General features: G+C 36.2%; 1 protein-coding gene across 2 annotated transcripts in view; it reads left to right on the top strand.

Annotated features, from left to right (window-relative positions):
• DYNC2I1 (dynein 2 intermediate chain 1) overlaps positions 1 to 13,425 on the top strand; it is a 29,529-nt gene extending 16,104 nt beyond the window's left edge. Inside the window, exons 12-25 of one of the 2 annotated variants that reach the window (XR_010609956.1) lie at positions 411 to 522; positions 869 to 963; positions 1,285 to 1,414; positions 2,263 to 2,435; positions 3,076 to 3,238; positions 5,918 to 6,031; positions 7,071 to 7,132; positions 8,162 to 8,213; positions 9,921 to 9,981; positions 10,198 to 10,294; positions 10,565 to 10,696; positions 11,641 to 11,861; positions 12,759 to 12,880; positions 12,972 to 13,062. Coding sequence is in view for 1 of the 2 variants with exons in the window: in XM_065666784.1 (XP_065522856.1) it covers positions 411 to 522; positions 869 to 963; positions 1,285 to 1,414; positions 2,263 to 2,435; positions 3,076 to 3,238; positions 5,918 to 6,031; positions 7,071 to 7,132; positions 8,162 to 8,213; positions 9,921 to 9,981; positions 10,198 to 10,294; positions 10,565 to 10,696; positions 11,641 to 11,861; positions 12,972 to 13,143 (1,584 nt within the window). In the remaining variant the exon portion in view is untranslated. Of the gene's footprint in view, positions 1 to 410; positions 523 to 868; positions 964 to 1,284; positions 1,415 to 2,262; positions 2,436 to 3,075; positions 3,239 to 5,917; positions 6,032 to 7,070; positions 7,133 to 8,161; positions 8,214 to 9,920; positions 9,982 to 10,197; positions 10,295 to 10,564; positions 10,697 to 11,640; positions 11,862 to 12,758; positions 12,881 to 12,971 lie in introns of both variants that reach the window. The other variant, XM_065666784.1, reaches the window with a different exon arrangement.
• Positions 13,426 to 13,672: the final 247 nt, after the last annotated feature.

Below are 13,672 nucleotides of genomic sequence, written 5' to 3'. Positions count from 1 at the left end.
TCATAAATTGATTTTTTTTCATCTCTAAGCCTTAATTACCATAAAGCAATTATATAAAAACATTTGGCCATTTCCTGTTTGCATTAGAAGGCGACTCTCTTGTGTTTCTTCCCCATTTTCTAAAGGACTTTCTGTATGTCTGTGGCTCATTACCCCAAGTATGCTGGGTTTAGTGTTTATGCATCATTGAAGACATTCTGTATTTTTTGAGTAGGTCTAGCACTGTTGTGGGAAATGTGGTAAAATTTGCATGCACAGAATAGCGACAATGTGTCAGTGTGTTTAAGACTGAATTTAGAAACAGAAGTTGAGCGCATCCATTTTAAAAGTACTTTATGTTCTATTCAGTTGTGTGCTGTCATTCTTATCTGTGTCAACCATATATTGATCGCTTTATGTCTCTACTTAAGGCGTATGTTCAGTGTAATGAGGACAATCTTGAGAGAGACATCCAGACTGAGGAAGTTGAAACATTGGAGAAATGGACACAACATCCAGGAGAAAGTGCCCTTGTATCTGGAGGTGAAGTACACTTTAATCTGACTAATTTATGAATGTATGCATGTAAACTTTCTCTTTTGTACCCATTGTCAAAAATTATGTGCATTGATAGCAAACTGCTATAGGCATTTTTAATCCCCTTCTGGAGGGGGTGGAGAGTGAGTGGCAGAAACACTTTCTTCCTTCTGGATTTCTTTTTGTGTTGGCAGGAGATATGATTCCCCAACAGATCATATTCTTCAGTATTGTTATTTCTGCTGAAGAGAAGTTGATTCATTCCACTCTCCTCTTGCTTGAAAATGACATTGTTCTTATGGTTTCCTTAATTGATTTCCTTTTGAAGCTTTTGGGGTTTGTTTTTTCTTAGGTCCCATAAACAGCCAGGATATGTCAGTGAATGGAGCTCTGACACCGAAAATTGATTCGCAAAGATTAGCAAATTTCCTCCGGTCTGCTTGCCAGGTACGCTTACGTACTTAATATCCCTTATGAGTTGTGTGCATAAGTATATAGTGTGTTAGATCACTTACAGTACTTGTTCTGACTAATTTAAATAAATTACATAAATGATACTCCTTATCAGGGAGATTTATCTCTCTGCAAAGAAATTGAACCAGAGCTGTACAACTTTTATTCTGTAAACTGGATTTGTGAGGTATGAAATCATCAAGAGAATTGATAAAGGTTTATTAAATTAATCCACATAATTTAGAAAACTCCAAATAGCAAAGCTGAGAGATAAGATGACCCTTTAATTCCTATAAATGTAATTATGTTTGAAAGGTGATTGCTGTTTTGCTAGAGGAAGATCAAGTTGCAACACAACCCAGGTGGAAACTAAGATCTCGACAAACCAGTCTGTCTATTAGTGATAACTGTTTCCAGTTAAATACTAACCAGCCATTCCTCCATGGTAAGGGAACTTTATTCTACACCTTCTAGTATACAGTGTGAACTCTTCTTACTTATGCAAAGTACTGTACTGTTTGTCATGACTGAAGTGCAAACAGCACAGGATACATAAATGATGTAAAGTCCACTTTTAATTGCAGTAATCTTGCTGTAGCTCTGTGCAGATTTGTGTCACGTAGAGAACATCAGAGCATCCCAGCTGCTGTGAAACCAGAAATATAGCCAGCAGTTAGCATGATACAGGGGTGCCCTGGAGGTAATTCTTGCCCCTGTTGTTGAAGAGCCACCCAAGGGGCATAATTTGTTTAGTCTCTTTATGCTGACAGCAAGGCCAAAGCTGCAAATAAAGCCAGGTTATTGAACATGGAGAATATGGCCTGATTTTTTTGAATTGCAGTTATATCTTCCACCTATAAACAGTAGAATTTTATACAAAAATTAAAATGAAAAATGGAGCATCTGTAATTATGTTAGGAAGACCTATTATAACACAAACCCATATGTATTTTAACACGAGCACGTAAGATGAACCAGAAAAAGCCTGGCCTGTGCTGTTTCCTGTCTGAGACTTAGCTTTATTTTGAGTATATATACTGACGTCAGATCAGACTTTCTGACTCTCTTCCTTTTTTTCTTTCTACTTACTTCTAATTTTTTTGATCGCCTCTCTCGTCCCTACTTTTTCTTGTATAGTGTCTAAAGCAACCCACTGTTAATAGAAATATTCTTCATAATTACATCTTTGCTTCTTTAGTTGTTGCTATAGCAGCTAAATGTTTGTTTTTTATCTGCAGTGAGTTTACTTTTTTATTTATTGCTTTTCTTCCTTTTTTTTTTTTGATTGTTTAGACCGAAATATATCCTGTCTGTATGTTTCTCAAGTTCAAAGGCAGACACTACTTTCTGTTCATGGTTTACCCAAAAAGCCAGGTGTTGGTTTACTGAACAGAAAGAGCATTATATGTGTTTGGAACATCTGGCAGCCCTCCAGTCCTCAGAAAGTTTTAATATGTGACTCAGAGGTATGTTTTAATAACATTGTATATTTGCCCATAGAATAAAAGGCTTTATGATGTGTTTATGTTTGTATCAGGTATGTATTTTGGTTTTTTTGTTTTCTTGTTTTGCTGATGGATGTATCATCTTTTGAGAAACATTTGAGCTTAATGAGGAAAACACTATTCTAAATCCTTTTTGTGCTCCAGTACTAGAATGTAGTGATGGTCATGGTATTTTTTTGTTTGGTTGGTTGGTTTTGGTGTGGGGTTTTTTTTATTTGTTGGTTTGGTTTTTGTTTTTTTGGTCTGGTTTTTTTTTTTTTTCTTAATTGTGACTCGATTTCATGGTTAAAGAGTGAACAGAAGTAAAACACTGGTTTAGATTTTGTCAGAACTTCTCTCTACTCATCACTATCATACAGCTGAATCACACTTTTCAGCTTCATGGCAGTAGATACAGATTACCCAACAATTGTCTTTGAAAGGAACGCCTACTGAAAGTCTTGTATCCTTCTTCCCTTTTAAATAAGTTGTCCTTCTGCTTTAAATGCATGTAACCTGTCTTTTCTGGATTTGGATGCCTAGGAAGAACAAACATTTTTGGCTTATCAAGTCATTGGCCTTTATCACAATATCAACCATGAGTGTGTTTTCTGCTTAACAGGTGATATGTTGCTGCTTTAGTCCCAATAAAACAACATTAGTTTTTGCTGGAACAGTAGATGGTTCACTGTTGGTGTGGGATCTCCATGAAGACTCAAGAATGCATCCTCATATCATGATCAGTGAAACTGACTGGACATTTAGAGTTCCAACGTTTTCCACTGGTTAGTATCTATGCATTTTGATTAGTTATTTTGTGGGCAGTGAAACAATTCCACTGCTAAGAATGCTCTTTCTTAGTAACCTAGTTCAGCCAGTTCAGAAATGATATTTAGTGTAGTAAAAATTGCCTATCAGTAATTGCTTTAAAGAAATGTAATCTAGCTCAGTATGCATCACGCAGTAAGAGCAGATGTGGACCAGATGTAGAACCTAAGGACCATTGTAATATTAAAATGAACTACTCAACTACTACCTCGTCTAAAATCATTAGCTTAGTTAATTTTCATGATGTTATCTCCCTTAATATATCCTACATTTCTTTATATACATAAAACACACAAGATGTATTTTTAAAAATCAAATGTAAGGTTTTTTAATGTCACTTAAAGGTTGCAATTTGCAATTGTGCAAATTGTCACCTAATCCTTGATGTTTCTGTAATGTTGCATGCAAGGCAAGTATTTAAGTGTACACTGCAAGCGTAAGCTTGCATTCAGTAAGTTTGCAGGTGACATCAGGTTGGGTGGTATTGTTGATCTGCTGGAGGGTAGGAAGGCTCTGCAGTGGGATCTGGACAGGCTGGATTGATGGGCTGTGGCCAATGATATGAGCTTCAACAAGACTGAGTGCTGGGTCCTGTCGTGGGTCACAACAACCCAATGCAATGCTACAGGCTTGGCATAGAGTGGCTGGAAAGCTGCTTGGCGGAAAAAGACCTGGGGGTGCTGGTCAACAGCCGGCTGAACATGAGGCAGCTTGTGCCCAGGTGGCCAAGAAAGCCAATGGCATCCTGGCTTGTATCAGAAATAATGTGGCCAGCAGGACTAGGAAAGGTTGTCCCCCTGTACTCAGCACTGATGAGGCTGCACCTTGAATACAGTGTTCAGTTTTGGGCCCCTTACTGCAAGAAAAACTTCGAGGTGACAGGGCATGTCCAGAGAAGAGCAATGAAGCTGGTGAAAGGTGTAGAGCACAAGTCTTGATGAAGAATGGCTGAGGGAACTGGGGTTGTTTAGCCTGGAGGAAAGGAGGCTGAAGGGAGACCTTATCACTCTCTGCAACTACCTAAAAGGAGGTTGTAGCAAGGTGGGTGTTGGTCTTTTCTCCAAAGTAACAAGCAATTAGGGCAAGAGGAAATGGCCTCAAGGTGCACCAGGGGAGGTTTAGATTGGATCTTAGGAAAAATACCAATTATTTAAAGTATGAGTAGCATGTTGGAGCAAAACCTGGACATACAGTTTTCTGCCATCCAGCTTGTCACATGAACATAATCTCTAGCACTGGGGCCAGTTGGCAGCTATAGTGCGCTCTTTCCACATTCTTAATGGCAGTGAAGCACAGCAACAAAAAGTAATGTAGAATTAATTTGTTGCATTGTTTAGATATGACCCAAGTTAGTGTTGTGTACATATTGGGAAGCCAGAAGAAAGTTAATTTTTCTAAAGCTCTTGTGGGTGACCTCCTTTCATACTTTGACATTTTCTTGTCATTGCATTTCTCTTTTTCTACATTCTGATCATTGATCAAAATAACAAAGACTTCTGTAAATTTTCTTATAATCCATGGGCAATTAATTCAAAAGTTACAGAAGTTTATTTAGGGCATATAACTGACATACTGGAAGATGCGACCTGAAGCACTTCACTGTGCATTTTAGTTGGTGTATGAGATTCTTATAGTTTTATGAATCTGATGGAAATGAATGGATCTTTATGCCTATTACCCATGTTTGTCATTGCAATTAAATAGAGGAGCAAGTCATTAAGCTTACTGATGTTTTCACTGTGCACAGTTGTATGTTGAGAAATTGAGAATGAGGTGTACAGACCAGCATTTGTCTCAGTCTTCATTATAAATTGGTCCTGTTTTTCTTGGTGCTTTATTGTATCCTAAAGTGACAAATATAGCATAGCCATATTTTTGAAAAGAATTTTATTACTGCAAAATAAGTCCTTTATGTATCTTTCCTTTTCTTGTGTGCAGGTGCTACCATTTAACTTGCACTGAGATATGATTATATTTCTTTAAAAGTCTACCACACACATGCAGAAAATCCTGTTTTGTTCTCAAGTGTATCTAATTGCAGTAGCCATGTAAAAGTTAACACTAGTTAGCTGTTTAGACTTCCATATTTTTTAGCAGATGAAGGATGCTTGGTCTTGTGTTGCACAATGGGCTAGTAGTCACATGTGTGTATACAGTTTAATGCAGCTGCATATATAATCAAGCAGCTTTTAGTGCTGTATACTTTGGAAGCTTTATGCTTTTAGTCTTAAATGGGATTAAGTTCAGTGCACTGTGCAAGTCTGGAGATCAAGAGTATCTGACAGAATGCACATTGAAATTGTTCCACATAATACATTTAAAAATGTTATTAAAGAGTAAATACATTCTTTCGTGTGGTAAGTTGTTTGATTCAGGGTAGTTACTTTCTATTAAGAGTGAATTTTTTCTTCAGTTTTATCTTTTCTGTAGTAAGCAGTGATTTATTTCTACCTCTGGTTATGGAGCTTGAAATTGGCATAATTCTTTTCATGTTTGAGGCTTTGTAAATGTAATTCTTAAGTTTATTATTTGCTGTTCTTTCGTTGTAATCATTCTCTCATAAGCTGAAAAGTGATCGGGGTTTTGGTTTTGTTGGAAATAATACCGTGTTTAACTTGCATTATCCTTAATTACAGATGGCATTCTAAACTCAGTAAACCACACCTCTCCTATAATAGCAGTGGAACCTGTCTCAACCTCATTCTGCACTGATCAGAATTACGGGCTCTCAAGCCTCTCTTACCAGGGTGGTATGTAAGCTGGTTTTCAAAGCATCAATACATCCGAGTCTTTCTGCATGTATCTAGTGAAACAAATATAGCCAAAATCCAGTTTATAATTCTATTCTGACTCTTCAGTTGTCTGTAGTATCAGTTGAATACAACATTCATGTTTATTTTCTGCTCTTATTTTTATGTAATGTTCATTCAGTGCAGCTTCACATCAGATGTGTGGGTACATGGTTGGTAGAATATCTGTTTTCAAGATAGTATTTTATTCTTCCATGATAAAACAAGTTATCACTCAAAAAACTGCCTTTAGAGAAGTCTTGGGGCTTCTGTAGTGTCTGAAAAAAACCTGTTATCAGTGAAGCAATTTCTTATATCTGAAAGCACTAAAAAAGCCTTTTGCCTAATTTTTTTATGACCAACCTTTGAAAAGAAATTCTTATGCCCCTCAAATTCTCAGGTAGTGTGCTAGAGGAGGCATTATTACTTCCATTGCTGATTTTCACTTTGAAATCTGTGGCATTCCAAAGAAATGTGCTGCATATTGCAGGTTTTGCAAGATTTCATCTATTGTGCTCTATGTTCTGTTCCAAAGTCTGTGCAGAAACCTGACGTTTTAAAAAATGGAGAGATCACCTGCCTTTCTGGTAGAACAAACTGAACATACTAGGATAGATAGATACATGGAATAGAATATTTCAGTTGGAAGGGACCTATAATGTTCATCTAGTACAACTGCCTGACCATCTGAGGGCTGACCAAAACTTAAAGTATGTTGTTAAGGGTTATTATCCAAATGTCTGTTAAACACTAACAGGCTTGGGGCATTGACCACCTCTCTGGGAAGCCTGTTCCAGTGTTTGACCACTCTCTCAGTAAAGAAAGTTAAATTATTTAATTTCTTATTTGGTAAAATTAGGACACTCTTCCTTTTTATACACCTGAGAGGATCATAGGCATTTCAGAGAATGTATTAACCTAGGAAATGTTTCAGAAACTTTCATATCGTTCAGGATGAAGGTCAGTTTATGAATATATATTGTTACTGTTCTTTCCATAGAAATGTCAGAGCCCCCATTTCAGATAGCGTCAATGGATGAAAATGGAATCCTCAATATATGGGTAAGTAATATATGTATGCAAAGAGAGAATATCTTCTGTTGGAATAATAAAATACTTCTAGTACAGCAACCCAAATCCAGGATTTGTGATGAGAATTTCCTTCCTGAAAAGTACAGCAGTACAAGCCTCAAAATTTTTGACCTGACTTCCTAATGCCATGATACTGTCCTTAAGCAAAACTATTAACATGAATTCATGACAACAGGCAATCAGTAGTTCTACTTCATAGGATCAGGTTCACATATTTCTATTAACTGCATAAGAAGACCTTGGTCCCCTTTCACACTCCCACTTTGTTATTTGAATCATAGTGGTGTCAGAGGCTGTACTGTATGTGTGTGAGAAATTACATTCCTAATTTATATAAAATAAATATTCCAGAGTCAAAACATGGAAATCTGTGGATAAGATTACCCTGCCTATAATATAATGCTCAGATAAGCACTAGGTCTGTTGCTCTTAATTATTGTTCTGACAACTCTTCTTTCTATCGGAAGTTTGCAGTCATCTTCTGGTGCAGCTCTGGCCCAGCTGCTGAATCTGTTGTTTGCATCTGAATTGATCTTGCTGGAGGAACTGAATGGCTTAGTGAATAATAAGGGGATAGAAGTACTTCCCTTCTGTATCACTAGTTAAATCCCTTAAAGCTCTAAGTAACTTCAGTAGCAACAGATTCAGGCCAAATGATCCACCCTTTATGTCACATGAAAAGCATAGAAAGTGCATTACAGTTCTTTATTTGGGGGTTTAGAGTTCTTTTCATGACCAGCCAAACCACATAAGATGCCAAGTAGTGATTAAGTGTAGAATATAATCATGGTTTCCATCAGGGAACTTCCAGCAGGCATTTGAAGCTTTTTGTAGAATTGTAGACATTGATAGGGAATAAAGAATCTACCTGTAATCATTGCAGTGTTAGACCTGCCTAAGTGCTCCTTCAGATTTATGTCATACTTTATGATAAAAGTTAAAAACTTTGAAATCTGGGAAATATTTATTGCTTATTAATGTGAAATATTGACTTTTCAGGTAGTTGTTGAGTTACAAAAAGTGGATTTAGCTGGTTCACAAACTGATTTAGGTGAGTACTTTACATTGGAAGTAGAATAAAGTGTTGTGAGTTTATTACGAAGTTAAAAGAGAGGAAGAGTCAGTGATGGGAAAAAGTAGTTTAAATAAAGCCCAAACTTATGAGGAAAAGATTCATTCTGAATTGGACATATGTCATATTTGAGGTTATTGGTCAGGTTATCATGAGAATTATTTTTTCTGTGATCTGAATCTCATCTGCTAATTCGCTATTGGTAAGCGCCACTAGACAACCACATAAAGTGTCAAAGAAGGTTTCTGTGTCTTGAATACTTTTGTTTGTTTGCTTTGTTTTTTTCTTCAAAGAATATGAGATTTTATGTCCTTGGTCCTCCTGTTCTTTCTTTAGTTCTAATCAAATCTGTTATAATGCTTTTGTTGTTGCCTATATCTCCATTTTAATAATTGTCCTGAGATTTCTCTTTTGGGTAAGATACTTAACATGAGAAAATATTTCCATTAAAAAAGTAGAGCGAAGTCTATTCAGTTCTTCTTGTGTTATGTGAATGAAGAAAATCACGTTTTTTTTATTAACAAAATCAGACTTACATAGAATCATAGAATCATGGAATAGTTAGGGTTGGAAAGGACCTTAAGATCATCTAGTTCCAACCCCCTGCTATAGGCAGGGACACCTCCCACTAAACCATGTCACCCAAGGCGCTGTCCAACCTGGCCTTGAACACTGCCAGGGATGGAGCATTCACAACCTCCCTGGGCAACCCATTCCAGTGCCTCACCACCCTCACAGTAAAGAACCTCCTCCTTATATCCAATCTAAACTGCCACTGTTTAAGTTTGAACCTGTTACCCCTTGTCCTGTTACTACAGTCCCTAATGAAGAGTCCATCCCCAGCATCCCTATAGGCCCCCTTCAGATACTGAAAGGCTGCTATGAGGTCTCCACGCAGCCTTCTCTTCTCCAGGCTGAACAGCCCCAACTTTCTCAGCCTCTCTTCATATGGGAGGTGCTCCACTCCCCTGATCATCCTCGTGGCTCCCCTGATCATCCTCGTGGCATACTTACCTAATTGGAAAAGGCTGTGACTAAAATCCTGATACATTTTTAAAGTACATAAACATTGAAGTAATGCTAACAAACTAGAATTTTTTATCAGTTCTCTATTTTACAAGCTCGTGTTCAATGTTTGGCTATATTAAAATGCAAATGCTGGGTATTACATCTGTGGAAAGGTACATTTTAAAGCTATGGTCGTGTGCTGACACAGTTTTACTACCCCCCAAAAAAATATCTATTCTATTCTATTTTCCTCTCTTCAAAGAATTTACTCTCTAGTAACAAGTAACATAGACCAACTTTATGGAAGCATTATTACAGTTTCTTATTACTAGAATTCATTGTCAAAGATCCAAGTGACATAAATGCGCATTTTCATCATTGAATTGGGTTTTATAGAGTGCTATTACAGGATGTTACACATATGCTATAAAACTAAACCAAATCATGTTTCCCTGTATCTGTCCTCATTCTTTGGTTTCTGTCAGATTACAACTCTTCAGATTTGAATTCTGAAGTACATAGTTATCAGTCATGTAAGATTGTTACATATCAAAAGCTCTATCTACATTAAACGATTGTAAAATATAATTTTATTTATTAGTTTAGGTTTTGATTTGATGATAGCATTTAACGCAAAGTACTCCAATCAGTTTAAAGAATTATTTTATATAATTTTAGGTTTAGTTCCTGGAGGAAAAGTGAAGTTAGTACATAGCTCGACTATGGACTTGAATAACAGGTAAGAAAACAGGGGCACTTAGATTTCACATGTGTATCTTGTAGAACTAATGTAGGATATATTTAACAATATTTTCATTAGTTGTTTGAGTTTTTTCAGTTTACGCTGCTTCTTAGAGCTAGTCATAGACATTTTAGATCAAGAGTTTCTCTATGTACTGACATAGCTTTAGAAGACAACTTCCTGTATTTATGCAATTTTTTTTACTTTTCCTAGCCTTTTCCCAAAGGATGTGCGCCAGAGAATGCCTCAGACACTGACCATTAAATTTCTGTCTTCTAATCCTAATAATTTCATTGTTGGAACAAACATTGTGAGTAATCTGCTGAAATTCATCTCTTTGTTTTTTGGGTTTGGTTTGGTTTTTTCCTTTGGAACCTATCCCATTTCCTTGGAATTTTTTAAGTTGACTGTATATAAAATTTATATTTTGGGACTGTTATTAAAATCTGCTAGCTATTAATATTTGTTAGCTTTTAAGGATCTTTTAAGGTAGCTGCTCTGTGAATTATTTAACAACTTCTTGTAATACTGATAATGCAAGTTTTGTTTGCTTAATTCACTCTCTTCATGTTGTTCACAGGGACTGGTAGGCCACGGTACAAGACATGATTTAAAAGTTTTTCCAAAGCTATTCAAACCCAAGGAGAGCGGACTGAGATCCATAAGCGTCAATGCAATTGATTTCTTCCCTTTTGGAGAGCCACTATTCTTGGTATGAAAATGTTTTATTATAATGCAAGTTTCATTTTTGAATTACTTGCTGAGGGAGGATTTCTAATTTGGTGTATTTAACTAGATGTGATAGTTGAGTTACCTCATTAATTCAAATCTGTGACAACAAATCTTGTGACCTGGTGTTTGAACTTTGCTGGTGTAAAAGGTGGACCATCTGTTTCATGGAAGCAACTGTCAGTCTTACTTCAGTGTCATAACCTGCCCTTTGTTTTTACCAAAATTACAAGCAGGTTTTCTGTTGTTAGTGAAGCTTCAGCTGTTTCTCACTCATCGTATGTCTCTTATTGACATAATCAATTTGGAGACAAAAATATCTGTATTGCTGGAAAATAAAGGTCTCTTGGGCAGCTCTGGGCATTCCCTGATTTCCTTTTCTCCCACATCAGGCATACACTTGGTGGAAGTGTACCCTGTGGTCAGGTGTGTTCGAATATGCCTCCAGCAGTTCATATTGGCACACTAGCTGTTTTTATTTGTCTCCCTTGTGAAAGTTGATTCAGTGGAAGTTGGATCTAGCTTTGGTAGGATTTTCCATCTGTTTATCTTTGCATATATTTGTACGTGGTCATCTCCTAAAAAGCTTGCTTTCTAAATTTGCCATGATTTGCATGATTTCGTTGTGATTGCCTAAGGTATCCAATGAATGTGCTTGGCTACACTGGAAGTATTTTGTTTCACCTCTGTGCAGTCAGAACTTTCCTTTACCAGTGCTGATGTAAAGGTGGCTGAGGGTAATAAGTTATTTTCTTTTTTCATAGAATAGTTTCATTTGTACCTGAATTAGAGCAAACTTGTTAATGTTGCAATAGGCAAGACAAAGGTTATAAGAAAATACCTGGAAGCAGTGATGTCTGCCTGTCTTTCGTTTTAGGTTTAATTCTCAAGAATTACATTGCAGTTTTCTTTTTGACTACAATATAGGTTGGCTGTTCCGATGGAAGTATCCGACTACACCAAATGACATCAGAGTATCCCCTCATGCAGTGGAATGACAGCACAAATGGCCAGCCAATAATTGCCCTGCAGTGGGCTTTAACAAGACCTGCTGTGTTTTTCGTCCTGGATGCATCATCCAATATTTACATTTGGGATCTTCTGGAAAATGATTTGTTCCCTGTGGCAAAGCAGGCTATTCCAGAGAAGTAAGTACATTATATTACTCTCTTTTTAACAAAATACTAATATCGTCTACATTTTTATTAGAGTCTGAATGGGGTTTTTTTTGCTTGAGATTAAACGTTCATTAGAATTTGCTTTTCCAACTATGTATTTATTTTTTTTTTTTTAACTATTGGAGGTGTGGAAAGAGACTGTAGTAAGCAAAGTTTTAGTTTATCCTTATTTACTTATTATGTAGTGATAAAGGAGAAATAATAACACTATACCTGATTTCTGTTTATGCTAAGTTGGAACAGATGTCTGTACATGGAGCAGTTGCTGTTTATATGGAGTGAAAAATTTTGTTCCCACTGAAATCACGAGAATGTTTAAATTCAAAGACAGCTTTGCTGGATCAGGATCAACCCCTAAAATAGGCAAGATGTTGAACAACAACATTTTAAAATGTGTATATTTGGTATGGTTACCAATATAAAGAAATACATTGTGTTCATTGTCACAAAATAAGCACTTTTCTTGGCTAACGTGTATTTACCAAGAGTAACATCAGGGTAGTCTCTGCTGTTCCTGTAGTCAGTGTAGAGACTTGTGTCTTCTACAGGCTGATGCAGAAAAGCAGTTTAATGTAAGCTTTCTGGATTACAGTCATGAGGATTCTGTTTTCTCCCTGCTGGGAACCATACTGGGAGACTCGTGTCTTCCCTAGGCTTAAGTTAGTCTTAGTGAATATCCCTCTGACTAAAGGTTTTACTTGTAGCCTTGTAAACTATACCAAAGTGCTGATAATTTGGGGAGAAAATCATATAATTTAAAAAGTTGTTGCACTGTACTGCAAAATACCATAAAACATAGTTCATTTTTACAAGCTTGAAATAATTTTAAAGTCATGATTAGAAATTGATGCTGGAATCTGTGAACAGGGAAAGAATTGCCTGTTACATTTACATTAAATGATTGCAACTGGTGGAAAGCTAAAGAATGTGCTGGGTATTGAAATAGTGACGAATATTACACTGTGATAAGCAGAAGAAAGGACTCATCAGTAAGTAACCTGCTAAAACCACTTTTGAAAGCACCAATTTCTGTTAATTTCACCTTCATTAACAATCACTCTTCCATTCTTTTTATTTCAGTGTTGTAACTATGGCTCTACTGGGAGAACCAGAAAAAACAAATGGATTGTTAGGCATTGTGCTGGCCCAAGAGTCTGGAGAGATAGACATTCAGTATGTAAAGAAGAAGTGGGCATTACCTCAGCCTGAGGAATCTGAAAAACTACATCTGATTTTACTGCAGTGTTTCTAGAAACAGGACACCTGTATCTGGGTGTGCAAATCACTGCAATATATTTAGATTATTTTTAACCTCAATTAAAAGATTTGTAATGTTATTTTGTATTTGTATATAATTTGTTTATATTTTAAAGAGTATCAATACAATATTTCAGCTAAACCAGTATATTTTATCAAACGACAACCAAATTTAGCATTATTGTAATGAAACAGATGAACTGTATTTCATTACTGAAAGCACTCTAGATGTATATATTTTTTAAAAAATACTGAAAATATATTCCTATAAATTACACTACTGTTTCTCATTATTCCGCTCTGAAGTAAATGATAGAAATCCTTTATGGTGAGCATAAAGTTGTGCCTATGTATAAGCAACAAGAATATATGGAGATCTCTACCTCTGTGCCTTTTACACACTAACACTTGATAATACTTTGTATTCTGATAATCTGCATAAGGATTTTAGGTAGATATAACAGATTTATGTCACACAGTATTTTAGTTCTAATTTTGAACCTGAAACTTTGCAAAAGGAATAC

This window comes from Lathamus discolor, chromosome 2, assembly GCF_037157495.1.
Source record: "Lathamus discolor isolate bLatDis1 chromosome 2, bLatDis1.hap1, whole genome shotgun sequence".
Taxonomy (NCBI): domain Eukaryota; kingdom Metazoa; phylum Chordata; class Aves; order Psittaciformes; family Psittacidae; genus Lathamus; species Lathamus discolor.
The sequence above is the reverse complement of the archived record's forward strand: the minus strand, read 5'-3'. Positions and strand labels throughout refer to the sequence as shown.